This window comes from Sus scrofa, chromosome 16, assembly GCF_054392235.1.
Source record: "Sus scrofa isolate SSC_HxYL_T2T_F1_AM1 chromosome 16, Sscrofa_HxYL_maternal_Yorkshire_Landrace_v2.0, whole genome shotgun sequence".
Taxonomy (NCBI): Eukaryota; Metazoa; Chordata; class Mammalia; order Artiodactyla; family Suidae; genus Sus; species Sus scrofa.
In genome coordinates this window covers 78262798-78281746 of record NC_139398.1, presented here as the reverse complement: position 1 = coordinate 78281746, position 18949 = coordinate 78262798, and the positions used below count along the sequence as shown (strand labels likewise).

General features: G+C 42.5%; 2 protein-coding genes and 1 long non-coding RNA gene across 11 annotated transcripts in view; all 3 read right to left on the bottom strand.

The window, feature by feature from the left end:
• Positions 1-4633, bottom strand: part of HAVCR2 (hepatitis A virus cellular receptor 2) — a 29464-nt gene extending 24831 nt beyond the window's left edge. Inside the window, exons 1-3 of one of the 5 annotated variants that reach the window (XM_085001927.1) lie at positions 2909-3043; positions 1947-2478; positions 747-1300 (exon numbers count right to left, since the gene is read on the bottom strand). The gene's annotated coding sequence lies outside the window, so the exon portion shown is untranslated. Of the gene's footprint in view, positions 1-746; positions 3044-4500 lie in introns of those variants that run through there. The other 4 variants (XM_085001926.1, XM_085001924.1, XM_085001928.1 and 1 more) reach the window with 4 other exon arrangements.
• Positions 4634-6522: 1889 nt separating this feature from the next.
• LOC146395672 (uncharacterized) lies at positions 6523-11871 on the bottom strand. The gene is made up of 2 exons (XR_014831008.1): positions 9832-11871; positions 6523-8432 (listed from the first exon to the last, which is right to left on the bottom strand). It is a non-coding gene; the product is annotated as an uncharacterized LOC146395672 (long non-coding RNA).
• An 806-nt stretch (positions 11872-12677) lies between these two features.
• On the bottom strand, positions 12678-18949 carry MED7 (mediator complex subunit 7). 5 transcript variants are annotated; one of them, XM_005672587.4, is made up of 2 exons: positions 18637-18949; positions 12678-13793 (listed from the first exon to the last, which is right to left on the bottom strand). In XM_005672587.4, exon 2 carries the CDS (start codon positions 13774-13776, stop codon positions 13075-13077), a length of 702 nt encoding a protein of 233 aa, XP_005672644.2. In that variant the 5' UTR covers positions 13777-13793; positions 18637-18949; the 3' UTR covers positions 12678-13074. The 5 variants fall into 5 exon arrangements, with proteins under 5 accessions (XP_005672644.2, NP_001038080.1, XP_005672641.2 ...); NM_001044615.1 differs by having other exon boundaries at positions 18898-18931; XM_005672584.4 differs by having other exon boundaries at positions 18603-18841.

Genomic DNA, 18949 nt, shown 5'->3' with positions numbered 1-18949 from the left:
AATGGTGTCCTTCTCCTGTTCCTGCAGACCACCTATCCACCCACCAAGGACATCTTTCGGCTGCTCCCACACAGGCCCACGGATGCGCATTTCCTCAAAGGCCCAAACTGGGTCATAGACTCATTCATGAGCGGTCTGTGTCCACAGGGTCAGAAAGGGCTAATCGGGTGAAGGCCGAGTCACATCCCCAAACCTCATGTTCTGAAAGTGAGAGAAGGATGGTTCCCCCAAAGGAAAAGCATGGTGCATTTCAGGAGGAGAAAGGGATGCTGGGCATCAGAGGTGAATGCCCACCGCAGACCCCTGCCCAGAAAGGAGGGATGGGGTGAGCAGATGGGGAAAGGCCACTTGCCCCTCCAAAAAGGGATTGTTCTTTTTCTTACAAAGACATTTTCCCAACACAGTGCTTTTTAACTTATCAGGACACGCTGTTACCAACCCTGGAGGGGTGGGGGATGGGGTGATAAGGAGCCCTTGGGTCTCTACAGAGTTTTATATTTGGTAACCTAGGAATGAATGCCAGAGAGATGAACCTTGAGACCACACCCAAATGGTGCCAGAGCTTAGGGCTGGCTCTCCAGCACTCTTTGCCACAAGGCACAGAAAACAGAGACTCATCGAGGACAAGTCAGTGCTTGGAGACATCACAATATTCCAATACTACACAGCAAACTCACTGCTGCTCTTGCCAGTGTAATCAAACCTGTTCAGGGTGGAGGAAGTGGGTGGGGTATGAAATAATGTACCTTTAATAACTCATCCAGGCTGCAGGTGACGAAACTGAAAAGGGTGAAAACCATCAAGAAGATTCTGTGATGTGTGAGTCACAGGGAACTCCCATCTGTGGTCTCATCTTGAAAAGGCCAGTCCCACGGTCTCCTCCAGGGTGACGGCGGTGGGGGAGCTGAGATGTCACATCCTAAGCGTGTTCTCCAACATGGCAATTTTTGTGTTTCCTTATTGGTCTTTGGCTCCAAGTTCAGATGCTGAAGGTGATCGTCCTCCTGAGTTCAAGTCCTCATCAGGCCCAGCAAGGTCTTTCTCTGATTTCATTTTGCTATTTTCTGCCTTTGTCCCTAACCGAACATTCTCATTTCTCTCTTCACTGGGCATCTACTTTACATGAAAATGTTGAGTGGTTGTCCAAAATTTTTATTCCAGTTTACATTCTCACTGGCAGTGACAAGAACTCTTACAATGTCCCCACATCTTTGCCAATATCAGAACTGTTAGACTTTTTAATTTTTTCCAATATGATGGATGTATGATGATGTCACAATGTGGCTTTGAGGTTAAACCACTGTTTAGTGGAAATGTCACAGACGTAAAAACATCGCATAAACTTAAACTTACAGTTTACCAATACTTATAAAGCAAACACTCCAGTAACAGGACTTAAACAAAAAATAGGAGTTCCCGTTGTGGTTCAGTGGGTTAAGAACCCGACATAGTGTCTGTGCAGATATGGGTTTGATACCTGGCATTGCTCAGTGGGTTAATGATCTGGCATTTCCATGAACTGTGGGGTAGGTTGCAGACTGGGCTTGGATCTGGCGTTGCTGTGGCCATGGCTCAGACTGGCAGCTGCAGCTCCCATTCGACCCCTAGCTGGGAACTTCCATATGCCACATGTGCAGCCAAAACAAAAAAGAAAAATAAAAGAAAAAAGAAAATAAACAAAAAAGTGAAAAATAAAACATGGCCCATCTCCCAAAGTCCTTCTGACCCCCGACCCCAAGCCTTTGTGTCCTTTCCTGATCACAAAACCTTCCTCTCTTCTGCGGGTAATTGCTAATCTAAATTTTGCAATAGTTGCTTTTTTTAATATAGTTTTATCATCTATGTAGTACATCCCAGGATTACGTGTATAATTCTGCTTTCTTTTGAACATCACATAATGAAATTAAATGGTCTGTAGGTTTTCGCATTTTATTTCTTTCACTCACCAGTGTATTTGTGAGATCCATTCATGCTATTTTGTATGCCTGTAGGTTGTTTTCATTACTGAATAATTTTCCTGGAACTGGACAGGCCTCACATTGTTCATTTCTAGATGAACATTTCATCTTCTGTTGCACTTTTCATGAACAACACCATCCTGTTGTTCTCATGCATGAATCCTGGTGGACACATACAGCAGCTTCTCCGGAGCACACGTCTGAGGGAGCACAGGGCATATACAGGGGATACATACTTTGAGCCATATTAGATAATGCCCGTTTCCAGTACATCCACCAGCAGTGAATGAGTTTCCCTTATTCCACATCTTCCTCAGCACTTGGTATTGAGATATACATTGTTTGTTTCTATGTATATATGTACATATTTGTCTTTTTAGGGCCACACTCAAGGCATATGCAGGTTCCCAGGCTAGGGGCTGAATCAGAACTGTAGCCGCCAGCCTACACCACAGCCACAGCAATGCCAGATCCGAGCCACGTCTTCAAACCACACCACAGCTCATGGCAATGCCGGATCCTTAACCCACTGAGCAAGGCCAGAGATCAAACCCACGTCTTCATGGATACTATGCCAGGTTCGTTAACCACTGGTCCATGATGGGAACTCCCTATTTATTTATTTTTAAAAGCCAAACTGGTAAAGGACACAAAGGCCTCTCACTGTGGCTTTACTTTGCATTTTCCTCATGACTAACAGGATTAATGAACACCTCTTCCTTTGCTTCTCAACTGCCAAGACCAGCTCAGCAGGATGGGGCTGAAGAACAGGTGCTGTGAAACTTAAGGAAAAAGTTAACATAAAACAAGACACAGAGGAGTTCCCGTCATGGCGCAGTAGTTAACAAATCCAACTAGAAGCCATGAGGTTGCGGGTTTGGTCCCTGCCCTTGCTCAGTGGGTTAAGGATCCGGCGTTGCCGTGAGCTGTGGTGTAGGTTGCAACGTGGCTCGGATCCCGAGTTGCTGCGGCTTTGGCGTAGGCCTGTGGCTACAGCTCCGATTGGACCCCTAGCCTGGGAACCTCCATATGCCGTGGAAGCGGCCCTAGAAAAGACAAAAAAAAAAAAAAAAAAAAAAAAAAAAGCAAGACACACAGACATTTATCTTAAGTAAACGTGGGAACGGAGGACTCAAGGTCTCAGGGACCAAGAGCACTGCCTCAAGAAACCACACAGCTTTGACTGTGCTCTTTAGATGAGATCAAGTGAGGAGGGGCTATGGGTGGAGGATATAGGGTTTGTTTACTATTTTATAAGTTCTTTTACTATTTTAAAAGCCGCTTAGCTGGTAAAAGGTTAAGCTTTTACTCTGACCTTTAGGCACATAACAGTCTTTGTTCTTAAGCTTAAGTCATTTTCCAGCACTGTGACTGTTTTTCAAGCGGGAAGATGGGATAAAGTAAAGCAGGACAAGAAGGAGTTTTCAGCAGAGGCCAAGAAAATCTTGTAGAAACATGTCTGGCAACACTGAACCATTTGGACTGTGCGGGAGCGCAAATGCTCATTCAAGTCTTTTGCCCATGTTTCTGTTGGGTTTTTCAATTTTTCTTATTGATTTATAGGACTAAGTGACATTTTGGGCCTATTACTCCTCTGCTAGTTTACTCATATTTTCTCCCACTGCCTGGCTTTTTGCTTTTTTATGGTATGTTTTCTTAAATACAATTTCTTAACTCAAAGGTAACAAAATTTACTAGCCTTTTCTTTTGCAGGTAATTTTTTTCTGTATTTTATTTAAGACTTCTTCTCTTACCCAGATACTATGAAAATATTCATTTATCTTAGCTTTAAATCTTCATAGTGTTGTCTTTCCCTGCTAGGCCTTTAATCTTCCCAGAAGATTTTTTTCTATGTTTTGTGCTAAACCTATTTATTGAAAATTCTAGCAATTTTCCCACTAGCTTGCCATCTCTGTCATATTTGAGAAATCCTATAGGCACGGATCTGTTTTTTGGCTTTCTAGTCTGTTCCAATTGTATCCTCTGCCGATGTAATACATTGTGTTAATTATTGCAGCTTTATGGTGCATATTGATGGCACAAAGGGCAAATTCTTCCATTAGTCCTTCCATCAGGGTCCTCTGTGCCTCTTATACATTTTAGAATCATCTCAACAAAGTAAAAACAACAAAAACCTAGCAGAAATTTGACTGGCTTACATTGAATCTGCAGATCAAGTTGGAGTAAATTTGACCTCTTTACAATATCGAGTGTTCCAATCCATAAACACATTTTATCTCTGCTTATATTTTGATTTTCTTTAATGCCACAAAAAAATTTTAAATATTCTCCAAAGAAGGCTTCAACTTATTCCTTGATCTCCCCCCACCCCCTGGGGACTTTGCATTAATAGCCACTATTTTACACAGTGTCTTATTTTTAAGTTTTTATTTTCTGTTTGTTGCTGGTGTTCTGAAATGCACTATATATATATGTATATATATATTGTGTGTGTGTGTGTGTGTGTGTGTGTGTGTGTGTGTGTGTCTTTTCTTATCCCTGCGGCACATGGAGGTTCCCAGGCTAGGGGTTGAATCGGAACTGCACTGGCCAGCCTAACCCAGAGCCACAGCAACACGGGATCTGAGCCGCGTCTGTGACCTACACCACAGCCCACTAACCACTGTGCCACGACAGGAACTCCAGCCCTATATTTTTGAATATTGATTTTTTTTCCTTCCAACTGGTGAACTCTCTTACTAATAAATTATCTGTAGATTATACTGAATTTCCCGTGTCGACAATCGTATTTTCTGCCATAGTGAGTTTAGTTTTTTTCTTCTTCAATTCTTTTTTTCTTACTAAGCTGGTTAGGCAACCTCTACATATTTAATGAAGATTTGATAGCAGACCTCTTTGTTTCATTCCGGCTCTTAAAGTATGGGTTTCAGCTTTCCCCCGGGCTATTATTCATAATGTAAGTTTTTCAGGGCTACTATTTATTAGATTAAGGAAGTTCTCTTCTATTCCTAAGTGTTCTAAGAAGTATTTTTTTTTCTTTGCAAGAATGGATACTAAATTTTATAAAATGTCTTTTGTGCATCTGTGGAGATGATCAAGTGATTTTTCTCCTTTAATCTATTATTGTGACAAACTACATTAATTTTCTATTCTGCATCCCTTCAAAAAAACACAGATTGAACATAAAGATTATTATTATTTTTTTTGGTCTTTTGCCTTTTTTTTTGGTCTTTTCTAGGCCCATACCCAAGACATATGGAGGTTCCCAGGCGAGGGGTCGAATCGGAGCTGTAGCCACTGGCCTACACCATAGCCACAGCCACAGCAACTCGGGATCCAAGCCGTGTCTGTGACCTACACCACAGCTCCTGGCAACATCGGATCCTTAACCCACTGAGCAAGGCCAGGGATTGAACCCTCAACCTCATGGTTTCTAGTCAGATTCGTTAACCACTGAGCCACAATGGGAACTCCTATCTTTTATTTTTATATATTTTGTTCATTATAGTCTCATACAAGTAGTTGGGGAACATTCCCTCTTTTTCTATTCCCTCAATCTTTATAAGATTTTTTTTTTTTTTTTTTTTTTTTTTGTCTTTTTAGGGCAAACCATGGCATAGGAAAGTCTCCAGGCTAGGAGTTGAATCAGAGCTGTAGCTGCCAGCCTACACCACAGCCACAGCAATGCCAGATCCAAGTCACATCTGCAACCTACACCACAGCTCACAGCAACAGCAGATGCTTAACCTGCTGAGCAAGGCCAGGGATTGAACCCATGTCTTTATGGATACTAGTCGGGTTCATTATCCCTGAGCCACAAGGGGAACTCCCTAAGATTTTTTTTTTCTAACAATATTTGGTAGAAATTGTAGCAAAGCTATATGAATTTTAATTTTTCTCTGGGAGAAGATTTTGACAACTTTTTTTTTTTTTTTTTTTTAGTCATTAGAAACCTATTTAAGTTTCCTATTCTTAAATCTTCGTAATTTTATAAGAATTTGTCGATTTTTCAAATTTGTTGGTATAAAGTTATATGTATTTTATTATTTCTTACTGCTGATAAAATCTAGAGTAATGCTCCTTTTTCATTTCTGCTATTGATTTTGAATTCCTCTTTCTTGCTTTCTTTTTTTTTTAATCACTCTCCCCTTTAAGTAGTGGTGAGTCAGAGCCCCAGGCTCCTGCACCACTTAAGCCTTTCAGACAACCCCTTGGCCCTTCCAAATCCTCTGCAAGTCTGAGAACTGAGTATGTTGCTTGAGGACAAATGAGTTTCAGAATTAGTGTGGATCTTCTCTTTCATTCTCAATATTAGACAGTGCCTACCCTATGTGATGGGTACTGTAATTACCATAGTTAAGGAAACTGAAACCAAGGCAACACAGCTACTAAATAGCCCACATTCCACCATGCCTCGCTCTTTTTCTCCATCTCTTTTCTCTTCTTTTAAATCCGAGTTTTAACTCTGCTATTTACCAGCTGAAGTGTCCTCGGTGTGGGGCAAGTTATAATTTTGAGTCTCAATTTCCTCCTCCATAAAGTATTTTTTAAATATATTTTCCCATTTGAGTATGGAGAGACAGATAGACACAACTATGGCCTCAGACTATACCTAGCAATTTACTTTTCTTATATACAGAACATCTTTCCACATCAGTACTCTTTCTTAATGGCTCTTACCCATTGCACAGTATTCACAGTAGGTCTTCACATCTGTCGAATGATGAAATGCTTGTGAAAGTCAATAAAGACCCCAAAGGGATCTTTCCTTGTAATTATGATACAATGCATTCCTGCCCAGGCACATCTCCCCACCTAACTCCCAGCCTTCCAATGTCTTCCTTTGCTCCAAACCTGGAGCTGGAGGTGCGGGGAGCAGGGAACCAGAAGCTGCACAGAGCTTGGTCATATGTGCTAAGCAGATGTAAGAAGCATTTTACTGTCATCATCTACTCAGAACTAACCAAGAATGTCTGAGGTCTTCCCCAGGCTGTAAGCAAAAACCTCTCATCAAAAAACTCTTATCCACAACATAGTACCAATTATTTTGCAAAATTCACACCCTTTTCTTTCCATGAGCAAAGATTTTGTAGGCCACAGTCTGGCAGAGGCAGCAAGTCTCACTTGTTGATTAAAAAGCTCAGTAATATAAACAGTGGCCTCTGAGTTTCCCCTCTTAGTTTCCTCTGCCTCCTGGCTGCAGCTTCTAAACTTGAGGTAAGAGTGCCACCTACTGTTAGATTCATCACATTACAGTTTAAAAACCAGTTCCCTAAATCTCTGATTCCTAATGCCAAATGCAATAGACTTAGCAGGCAATGTACCAGTTGACCTCTGAAAGCTCATGAAGTACCAGAAATAATGCTCAGTGCCTTATAGCCATAATCTCACTTAGGCCCTAGAACAATCATTATAATTTTTATTTTTGTGGTTATTAAGGGGTTTTGTGAAAACACCCCAGGGTTTAGAATCCAACCAGCTAGATCACAACCTGCTGGCCAAATCCATTCTGCTATCTATTTTTGAACAGTCCGTGAGCTAAGAATTATTTTAACTTGTTTAAATGGTTGGGGGAAAAAAAGTCAAAAGAATAATATTCATAACATGTGAAAATTATTTAAATTCAAGCTTCAGTGTCTATATCTAAAGCTGGAACATAGCCATATCCATCTGTTACATCTTATCTATGGCTGCTTTTGTACCATGGCAGAGGTATAGTTGTAACAGAGACTTTATGTTCGTCCAGGTCTAAAATATTTACCAACCGGCTCTTCACAGGAAAAGTTTGTCGACTCCTGACCTAGATTCTACTGGATACACCATCTGTGCAACCACAAAACTGATAGCCAGTTCCATAAAGTGGAGGTATATCTACTACGAGGGGTTTTTAGGAAGATAAGTGCTATAAGCACAGTATCTCCCTAAGATACCAGCAGAATTCTGACATAAATGCCTTAGGACATTCAAAGGGAGCTCCTGATGGGCATCCACAAACCTCCTCCCTCAGTCCAAATCATGCAGCACATACAAGTAAGGGCTTTAGGGTCAAAATATCAGATTCCACTCTCAGCTCCACTACTTATTACATGATTTACTAACTATATGATGCAGTAGAGAGATGATAAAAATATAAAGTTTGAGTGTTTCGACTTTGAAATTTCAATCAAAGTGTTTCAATCCTGGCTTTGCCACTCACTAGCTTGGTGACCTTGGGTAAATGACACCCGTTTGGGTTTCTACTTCCTTATCTGTAACAGAGGTGTAAAAATCATACTGATTTCAATGGACTGCTCTGAGGATAAAACGGCTTTTTGTATGTAAAGTGATTAGAACAGAGCCAACAGAGGGCTATACATGTGTGTGCGCACTAATGATTTCTGTTGCAGCTTAGAGCCAGCTGCCCCCAAATAAGCTACAGATCATTTTGTCTTTTTTTTTGCTATTTCTTGGGCCGCTCCTGCGGCATATGGAGGTTCCCAGGCTAGGGGTCTAATCGGAGCTGTGGCCGCCAGCCTACGCCAGAGCCACAGCAACGCAGGATCCGAGCCGCGTCTGCAACCTACACCACAGCTCACGGCAACGCCGGATCGTTAACCCACTGAGCAAGGGCAGGGATCGAACCTGCAACCTCATGGTTCCTAGTCAGATTCGTTAACCACTGAGCCACGATGGGAACTCCTACAGATCATCTTGAACCAAGAAACGGCCAGCGCAAGAGGGACACTCTGACCCTCCTTTCCGTCTCCTCCAAAGCCAAAAATAAACCTCTCCATGAAAGGTGCACTCACTGCATCGGGAGGTAACAGGAATCCTTATCACCAGAGATCAGGAATTTGGGCTGAGAAACCTGTATAAACAAACCTTTTAACTTACTACCCCAAGCCCAAATTATTTACATTCTTCACTAATGGAGCACCCAAAACTGAGCTTCTTTGTCCTGTCAATTCCTCACAAATTGTTTGTCTAAAGAGTATAAATGCTTTGGCTCTTACTTAGCTTCCATTTCTATGAGAATTCTCTGTACAAGCATTAAACTTTCTTTTTTCCTGTTAATCTGCCTTGTGTCAATTTTATTATTAGTCCAGCCATAAGAACTCAAGAGGGGTGGAGGGGGAAACCTCCCCCTCCCCAACACTTCCCATCAGATTTAGGGGCAAACTCCTTGCTGTGGCTTCTCGGTTGGGAAACGGGACTTCCATTTGGTTCTCTAGCTCCAGCCTCCTCCCTTACTGTGTTGTGGTCATAAGAGCCTTTTTTCCCCTGAAATCATGCCAACTTTTCATGTTCCCTTGGACACTTGCCTTGCTGTTTCCTGTGACCTCAGGTCCCTGTAGAGGCTTTTCTCAAAACAGAACAGTACAGTTGAAATGGCCTTCCAAAGCCCTTAACAATTACGAACATAATAAACATTACTTGAAAAGAATATGGACAAGGGGAGTTCCCTTCGTGGCTCAGTGGTTAACGAATCCAATTAGGAACCATTAGTATGCGGGTTCGCTCTCTGGCCTCAATCAGTGGGTTAAGAATCCAGCGTTGGGAGTTCCCGTCGTGGCACAGTGGTTAACGAATCCAACTAGGAACCAAGAGGTTGCGGGTTCGGTCCCTGCCCTTGCTCAGTAGGTTAATGATCCGGCGTTGCCGTGAGCTGTGGTGTAGGTTGCAGACACAGCTTGGATCCTGAGTTGCTGTGCCTGTGGCATAGGCCAGTTGCTACAGCTCCGATTGGACCCCTAGCCTGGGAACCTCCATATGCAGCGAGAGCAGCCCAAGAAATGGCAAAAAGACAACAACAACAACAACAAAAAATCCAGCGTTGCTGTGAGCTGTGGTGTAAGTGACAGATGTGGCTCAGATTCCTAGTTGCTGTGGCTCTGGTGTAGGCCAGCAGCTGTAGCCCGATTCGACCCCTTGCCTGAGAATTTTCATATGCCGTGGATGCGGCCCTAAAAAGCAAAAAAAAACAAAAAACAAAAAAAGAATAAAAAGAATACAGACATGGCATTTTGAGCAGGAAATAGGAATTAGAAACAAGATTTTTCTGACATAATGGCTGAATGGTTCAAGCAAGAACTTAGACCTTCAAAAGGTGTTTTCCTGTTTATCTTTTTCTTCCCACTCCTCATAAACCCCCAGCAAGCAACAAAGCAGTGTCAGGAACAGATAGGACCACAATATCCACTTAAACGAATACAACGAATAAATAACGGAATGGACTTAGGAGGCAGGGACCACCTCCCCCCATCCATGGACATGTTGGGGTGTGTCAGATTCTAGAGGATCTGCCCCAGCTGAACGGTCCAGTTGGAATCAGGTAGGCCACTCCTAGTCCTCCCTCCAGGCTGGTTAGTTAGCCTTCCACTATTTTTCCTTTTCCTTTTTTGAGGGACAGCTCCCAGACACTACAGAACGACTTAACACTTGGGAACTGTTAGCAGCCATGTTCTCCACCCAAACCACCAAAATTTCCTAGAGAATGAAGTTAGCAGAAAAGCCAGAAATAAGAGACGGAGGGTCCTGGATGGAGTTTGAGACCTCGCTGCCCTGGAGACCTTCCCAGTCTTCATGTTTGATGTTCAACTTATCCTTCAGTCATGTAGCACAGTATCCTTTCAAAAAATTCATCTTTTGCTCAAACTAGTTCAAGTAGAGTAGTGACTAATGTGATACTCTTTTAACCCAGGGCACAGTTAAGTCGTCTAAACATTTCTTAGAACCAATTCCAGAGCTCCTCTCAGAACAATGTGGCCTGGAGCCCAGGCACTGTTAATTTCAAGAGTTATTCTTCACGTTGAGGCATCACTCTATAAGGAATATTCATTACAACCAGGTGTGCAGAGATGTATTTTAATCCTCACAGACTGAGTCTTTATGTAAACTTTGAAATCTGTACCAACTATCAGACCACGAGTGCTCCTTCATCCCATTATAATGGCAAGAGTTCATAGCAAAATTCTTTAGAGTTCACATCAGGTCCCATCCACAGACCTGCAAGATCAGATCCTTCCAAAGTGAGAATTTAAGATTCCATGTGACACATTTAAATCTCTTAATCCTCCTCCCCAACAAACACACTTTCATACACAAATGATGACGTGATTCTTTTAGGGATGTGATAATGTGATTCAGTTAGTTTTTTCCATGCAAGGGTTGGCAAAGTAGTCAAAAATTGGTTTTGTACCTCTGGGCCCAACACCCTCCTCAAGGTTGTAGAAAGGATGAGGTCAAAGGAAACTCCTTTGGAGACTTGCTCAACGGTTTATCGATGTTCACTTCGTCCCAGTACAGGGAGATGAGGGGGCTCCCTTCAGTTTAATGGACTGTGTCTCCTGGGGTCTCTGGAGCCCAAAGATCTATACCAAATGCATGTCGGAATAATGACACTTGACAACTAGCTAATAGAGAGGTGGTTTACTTGGGAGCCGCTTACACTCCCCCATACATTTTAAAAAAAGAATGCATGAATGTTTTGCATATAGAACCGGCTTGTGGCCACTTTAAACTGCACTTTGCCAGCCTATCTGAAAAGGCCTTACCATTCATTGTCAGTGACTCTTAACCTTGATCCTGCATGGGAATCACCTGAGGGCTGTTTAAACCAGTTTGTTGGGTCCCACCCTAGATTTAGTAGGTCTGGGGTAGGCCTGAGAATTTTCATTTCTAACCAAGTGATGTCCTCAGACACAAGGCAGACTCTCCATGAAGACTTTGGTAGAAGAGAGGCTGGAAGACAGAAAAGAGAAGTACAGAAATGAAATCTCAATGCTCAAAACAAGTTGACTTCTTGTTCATGTAGTCAAATCAGCAGGATTGAAGATGAGGGTTGGGGGGAGGGTGGAATTAATGAAAGGACAGCCTGGTTTTCAGTCATTCAAGGACCTGGACTGAACTTTTCTTTTTTTTTTTTTTTTTTGGCCTTTTAGGGCCACGCCTGCAGTATATAGAGGTTCCTAGGCTAGGGGTCAAACTGGAGCAACAGCTGCTGGCCACAGCCACAGCCACAGGGCAATCCAAGCCATGTTGTGGCTTGAGCCACAGCAATCTGAGTCACGTCTATGAACTACATCACAGCTCACGGCAACCCCAAATCCCTAAGCAACTGAGCGAGGCTAGGAATTGAACCCACATCCACATGGATACTAGCAGATTCATTTCTGCTGTGCCACAACAGGAACTCCTGGACTGAACTTCTGCCATCTTCAAGTGACTTCCAAACTTTTCCTGGGTGTGACCGTAACACCAGCAGATGAGAAGAGAATGACGAGGCAAAAAATTTTTATGGGGCAGGCCTAGATTTTTACACCATATTTCACTGTTAAGAACTCAGTCACGTGGCCTCACAGATATGCAAGGGGAATGGAGAAATGAAGTCCCTGGCAGGGCAGCACATCTCAGGGGAGCAAGAATCTCCAGTGGACATCCAGCAGTCTCTGCCACCAAGCCCCCTACCCATAGCAGGCTTCCAGCCTTAAGCAACTCCAAGTTTAGGAAATGTAATGTATGGGCACCTTAATTATTAAAGTGAATATAACTATAAGTGATCAAAGGACTTGTCACAGTGGCCAGAAGAAAGTTCTGGAACCCATCCAGAATAAGGACCAAGAGGCTGGGATAGAATATTTATAAGGCGCAGTCAAGAGGAAAAATAAAATTACTGTTTTATAACTCTTATGGGGTTTCTCTCTTTTAACATGTAACACTATTTTTTTTTAAAGAGATTAAGCCATCTTTTAAGAGGAATAAATCAAAAGATTTCCTAAGTTCACATTTACATAGTTTGATATCCTTTATTATTTATCACTCTTAAAGCAAATGACAAATCTACTTTCCAAGGACGAAAGCTTGCAATTACTGAGGATATCTTCCAGCTCACTGCACCTCTGAAAACAGGGACGTTCCACCCAATAGCAGCGAACACTGCCCTTCACGGTGATTACTCTCACTGGGGCACTACATTTAAGCTAAGTAGGAATCTAGCTATGCTTGCCACAGACGAAAATACTGCCTGTGACGTCCCACAACTGATAAAGCTGGAGAGTCAAGCTGTTCGCGTGCCTTCTACTAGTTGTATCTCTTCAAAGAATTCTCTAAAAGTGAATTAACTAATATATATGCTATTTACTGAAAGGAAAAAATCAGCAAGGAAAAGAAACATCTTTCACGGTCTTTCATTCATTTCATCAATGAGGACACACAAGGCAGCATCTTTCTCTATAATCTGGTCTCTCCTATGACCTGAATTTTCTCTTTGTTGGTCACTCTGTCCAGTACAATTGTTGCTATCATCAGCGTCCATTGGTTCAGCTTTTACTCTCATCCCTGCTACTGAATGGGGCAAGTCATCAGGCAAAGAAGCCAAGCAATTCTGAATCATCTCAATGACTCGTTCCAGATGCTTCTGAAACCTCTCTGCTGTCTCAAGGCGTTGCCGCTTCTGCACCTCCATCATGACTCTCAGGGTCTCTCTGGCTTGGTGGGGCCGGTATTCATTTATGAGATGATGTACATGCACAAAAAGCAGCTTAAGATCTTCTAGCTTCTCTTCCCGTTTTATACTCCCAGGACTCCTTATCAAGATATCTAAGAGATCTAAGAAATTAATAAGGATAGACATATTGAGTTTTCTCAGTTCTTTCTTGTGATCAAACTGCATAGGATGAAGCCGTTCGATACCCTGACTTTCCAAAGGGCGGATGATAAGATCATCACATTGGAACTGGTTGCCAAACATCATGTAACTGTCTTTTATTGGAGGTGGAGGCTTGGGAGCGAGGCCTTCCTGAATGTTTTCATCTGTGTATTCCTTGATGTACTGCATCGGAGGTGGCGGAAGGGCACTCACTTGCTGTGGCTCACCCATTGCAGAAGATCACAAACCTACAGAAACAGACCGAAGATTGAGAGTAGAGCTACAGAACAAACCTGCCACACTTAGTGACTACAAACAAGGTTATTTCCCTTTTTTTCTCACGGCAGTTTGGGGCCCAGGACAAAAAGAGTTCTTTTATTTCTAAAACTAACATTTATAACACAGAAAGGCTGCCATCCTTTTCTAATTAGCATTATATACTCAACTATCCAGATTTTTTTTCTTTTCTTTTCTACCTAATACTTTCACAGGCACAAAAAATATACTGTAGCATACAGATGACCCTTGAACACAGGTTGGAACTGGAAAATCTATACTCAGGTTTCCAATTGCACAGAGGGGAGGCACCCCTAATCTCTTGAGTTGTTCAAGAGTTGATTGTATTTTCAGCTATAAAGGAAATCTTCTGGTTTCCACACCCCTCACCAGTTATGCCCTATTTCTCTACCTCTCTTTATAGTCAACTACACATGCTGTCTCCCCAGCTGAGGTTACAACACTTTTATTTTATATTATAGATGCATTTCCAAAAGCAAACGCTAACTTATGGTCTAAGAAACACCTTGACAAAATTAAAATTGCTATATTCCAGACAAGTTCACATCGTCTGTGCTTTTTTGATAAAATGACCCAATTCCATACCCTCTTTTTCTGCAATGTACTCAACTATTTTTTATAGACACGTTAACTTTTCTACATCCACTAAAGAAATTTCAAATCCAAATATATCTTCAAGAGCCACAATAACCTCTATTTATTCCATTTTAAGCTTAGGTATATCAAAAAAAAAAATGGTAAGATCTCGAGTGCTCACTTAGACTGATCTTATCAGATTTTCAAGACATAACACTGGAAGTTCCCATTGTGGCTCAGTGGTAATGAGCCCGACTAGTATCCATGAGGACTCAGGTTCGATCCCTGGCCTCGCTCAGTAGGTTAAGGATCTGGCATTGCTGTGAGCTATGGTGGAAGTCGCAGACTCAGCTATGATCTGGTGCTGCTGTGGTACAGGCCAGCATCTGCAGCTACAATTCGACCCCTAACCTGGGAATTTCCATATGCTGCAGGTGTGACCCTAAAAAGGAAAAAAAAAAAAAAGATATGACACCACCCAACGTCAGAGATAACAGGTAAAATACTGGATGCCGTTTTATACTTGGAATGTATGAGGTACTAAAGGCAGCTGCCCAGTAGCTCCAAGTTTCCACCAAGCCACAGAGGTGACGAACAAGATGCTGCTGAGAGTCAGTGAGGCAGTGGCCGTGGGCATCATGAGTTACTCGAACTAAACCAACCACAATTACTGCTGTACCAGCCTTCCCCTCATTCATTTTGTCACTACCCAGTATGGTATCAACCTCCTACCTCCACAAAAACTACTCATCAAGGTCATCAACAATCTCCACATGACCAAATCCCATGGACTTTAAGGGGATCTTAATCTCTTAGCATTCTCTTTTTTTTTTTTTTTTTTTTTTTTAATGGCCGCACCTGCGGCATATATAAGTCCCAGGCTAGAGGTCGAATCAGAGCTGCAGCTGTCAGCCACAGCCACGCTGGATATGAGACCTATACCAGTTTGTGGCAATGCCAGATCCATAATCCACTAAGCAAGGCCAGGGATTGAACCTGCATCCTCATGAATACTAGTCAAAACTCTCAGCAGCATTTCCTTAATTTGCAATACACTCCGCTTCTCCTCCAGCTTCAGTGATCCTACATTTTCATTTTCCTCTACCCCACTGGCCACTCCTTCTCAGTATCCTTTACCGCCCTTTCTTCTCTATCCAAATTTTAATGTTGGCATGCCTCAGAGGGCTGCCCTAAATGAGAATCACAAACTCAAATACCAAAGGGAAAAGGCAGGCAATATAAAGAGTGAAGCACTCTGAGGCAGGGATTAGGGCAAACTGAGCATCTGCCTGCCAGACTTGAAAGCTTCCTGCCACTAGCATTCATGTGGGAAAGAAGATTCATTGTTTCTCAGTTTCTTGATGTTTCAAGGGCAAACCCCCATATTTTTACATGAAATCTCTCAAGTTTTAAAAATACTGGCAATTAATTCCAGAAATTGTCAAGTACTGCGAGGTCAAAAAGAATTATCTGTAACAATCGTTGTTGCCTGCTGATCAGTAATTTTAGACCTGTTTCGTGTTCTCCCTTGGATGGTCTCAGTCAATTCCACAGCTTTAAATACCATTTCTACAGTGGTTCTCAACCAGGCATGATTTTGCCCACCAGAAGACATACGGTAAATGTCTTTCTGTTAACTCTTGGTTTTTTATCTCCAGACTGCGTCTGGGCTCCTTCTGGATGTTTCAAACTAGAAAAGAAAAAAAAAAAAAGTTCTCTGATTCCATCTACCGTATATACCCACACCCTACACCTGTTCTCTCCGTTTCTAATCTTTCCTATCTTGTAAAATGTCCCCATTATATACCTAGTGTTTCAAGCCATAAATCTGAAAGGTATCTTAGGCCTCCGTTTTTACCAACCTACTCTCCTCACCATCACTGCCAAATTTATCAAGACCTGTTAATTCCAAACCTCACTATCACGAATTCATCAGTTTTGACCAAGACACCATTCCCTCTTACCTGGAACACAATGGCTTCACCAGGGATTATTTCATATTCGTTACTATTCTTCTCTATATACCAGTCAACCCAACTCTCACACCACATTCCTTTTCCCTTCTATCCTAGAAAAAATGTTTTCCAGTATTCTTATACAATTCTTTACACCAACCTCTCCTGCCTTTGGGTCTTTCCATATGATTTTCTTCCTGCTTCAGGCACTAGCTTAAAATTGTCACCTCTAAAGATATTACTTCTCTGATTATTCATCAAAAACAGATTCTTCCTTTCCTCTTTTACTCTCTGTACCAGAATCTGATTTGTTGCCCCAGTCAGACTATAAGCTACAAGGGGAAGGACTATAACTATCACAGCTCTCACTGTGTCAATTGCGCACAAAAGCTTCATAAATATTTGCTGGTAGCTCCATTCATTTCAAAAGGGTTCCAAACCAGTGGAAATTTGGAAGTAGGTACAAACATCTTTAACATGCATTTATTCCTTCAAACATTTACTGTTTGTCTAATATATGATAATGATGATTATGACAGATAATATTTGTAGTGTATACTATGTGCCAGACACTGTTCTTAATTACTTTTCTCATGGTTATGAGAAATCTAAGAAAAGAAAAGTGCTCTTTCCAATTTGGAGATGAGACCACTGTGGCTCAGAAAGGTTGACCCACTTCTATAAAGTCACAGAGTAAAGGAAGGATCCAGAGTCTGAGAATGTCAAACACTACACCATTCTCTCTCTTAAGAAACACTGCCTCCATCCTAGCGTTGCTTAAAAATCTATCAAGGAAAATGGACAACAGATAACTACACGGCTTAAGGGTGCTACAAAAGACCAACAGATCTGACTACCAAAAACAAATCTAAAAACCATATAGAAAAGTATATCATAAACGAAATTAAAAAACAATCCCATTTTTCTGGGAGAAGAATGCTTGCAAGCTAACAAAGGACAAATACTAGGAATTTAATTTTGATTTTTTTACTGACTCCATCCCCACAAGAAGAAAAGCACTACGACTTCAGGAACTGTCTGTCTTATTCAAAAATGTACCTCCAGTATTTCAAGCAATGCCTAGAAGGTGCTAAATCCTCAATAAAGATTCAATGAGTTGTGGTTGTTTTTAACCTATATTTTTAAAAATTAATAGAAAAACAGGCAAAAGATGACAAAGAAAATGGAAATGTGAATAAAAGCTTGAAAACATTCAGACTAATGCACCGTTAAAAGCAAATTTTAAAAAGGATCCTTCCCATCTAACAGACTATTAAGATTTCAACTATTCCATCATTCAACAAACATCAGAACACCTTCCATGCAGTGGGCCCTGGATCCCGGACCTGGGGCTCCCAGAACACTCCCCTTCCTCTCGGTGCCCTCAGAGTGGCCGTCTCAATTTTAGAAGCAGGTTTCCCAATTTCAGAAGCAGGCTAGGGGTCAATTCCGAGCTACCGCTGGCGGCCAATGCCACGGCTCACCACAAGGCCAAATCCTTAACCCACTGAGTGGGCCAGGAGTCGAACCCGCAACCTCATGGTTCCAGGTCGGATTCCTCTCCGCTGCGCCACGACGGGAACTCCAGTATCACTGTTTTATACCCTCCCTTACTTAAGCTTCGTAATATTTCTGTGAGTTTAATACCACTATCGATTTCATTTTAGAGCTGATAATTACAAGTCTGTCTCATTGAGAGGGAGTGTCTGCAACCAGATCAAAAAGCTAATAAATGGCAGAGCAGGAATTCTTATCTAGGTCCTTTTTGTTGCACCATCAAGCTCTCTCAAATCAGTGAAGTACCAAGAGCCTAACAATACAAAAAAAACTTGATATACTACAGAAATTATGTTTCTCTCTCCATCACTTCTCTCAGCTGAACTTGTCAAAAGCGATGGAAGTCTCTGGTAAAACCAGCGCCAGGCATCACAGGTGGTGATCAGATTGAAGATCCACCTTTCAGTGTCTGTTTCGTTTTGGAGGACTTAACTAAAACAGAAAGGTATTCCAGGGTGCCAGTCCCAGAGGTTTTGCTCACTTCTCTACTGTGAAGGGGGACGCTTAAAAGCTGCCTTCAAAACCTCTCTGGATGATCTGATGATGAGGCTATAGTTCTACCTCCTTCCCAGCCTCCCACTATTTCATGTGATTAGAGGACTGATCCCCGAGGGAGGGTTGGTTATCTCATAAAGCCGGAGGGGCCAAGAGACTTGCAGAGGCTACACAAACCAGCGGCACACGACTGGAACTCAGCTCCCCGGACCTCCGGCGCAGCTCGAGATCCCGACTCGGAAGCAGCCCGCAGCCCACTGCGCGGAGAGCACCTTCCTCCAGGCGCTCTACCCGGCGGCTCCGCGGGGGTCGGGGAGGCCGCGCTCCCCGAAGGGCGCGGGAGAGGAAGGTGGGCGAGCACACTATGCGCCAAGCCTCCCACCACTCCCAGCCCGCCGGGAGGAAGCGGCGGGGTCCGGAAGGAGAAATGCAGCGGACGGAACCGAGCCCCAAGTCGTCGCCGCCCACTCACCTCGGTACTGGGTTTACACTGGTAACCGCCTTCGCCACCACAGCCGAAGTCC

What these genes read in the sequence shown, in the direction of transcription:
- MED7 (XM_005672587.4), bottom strand. Translation starts at nt 13,776, where the DNA reads ATGGGTGAGCCACAGCAAGTGAGTGCCCTTCCGCCACCTCCGATGCAG.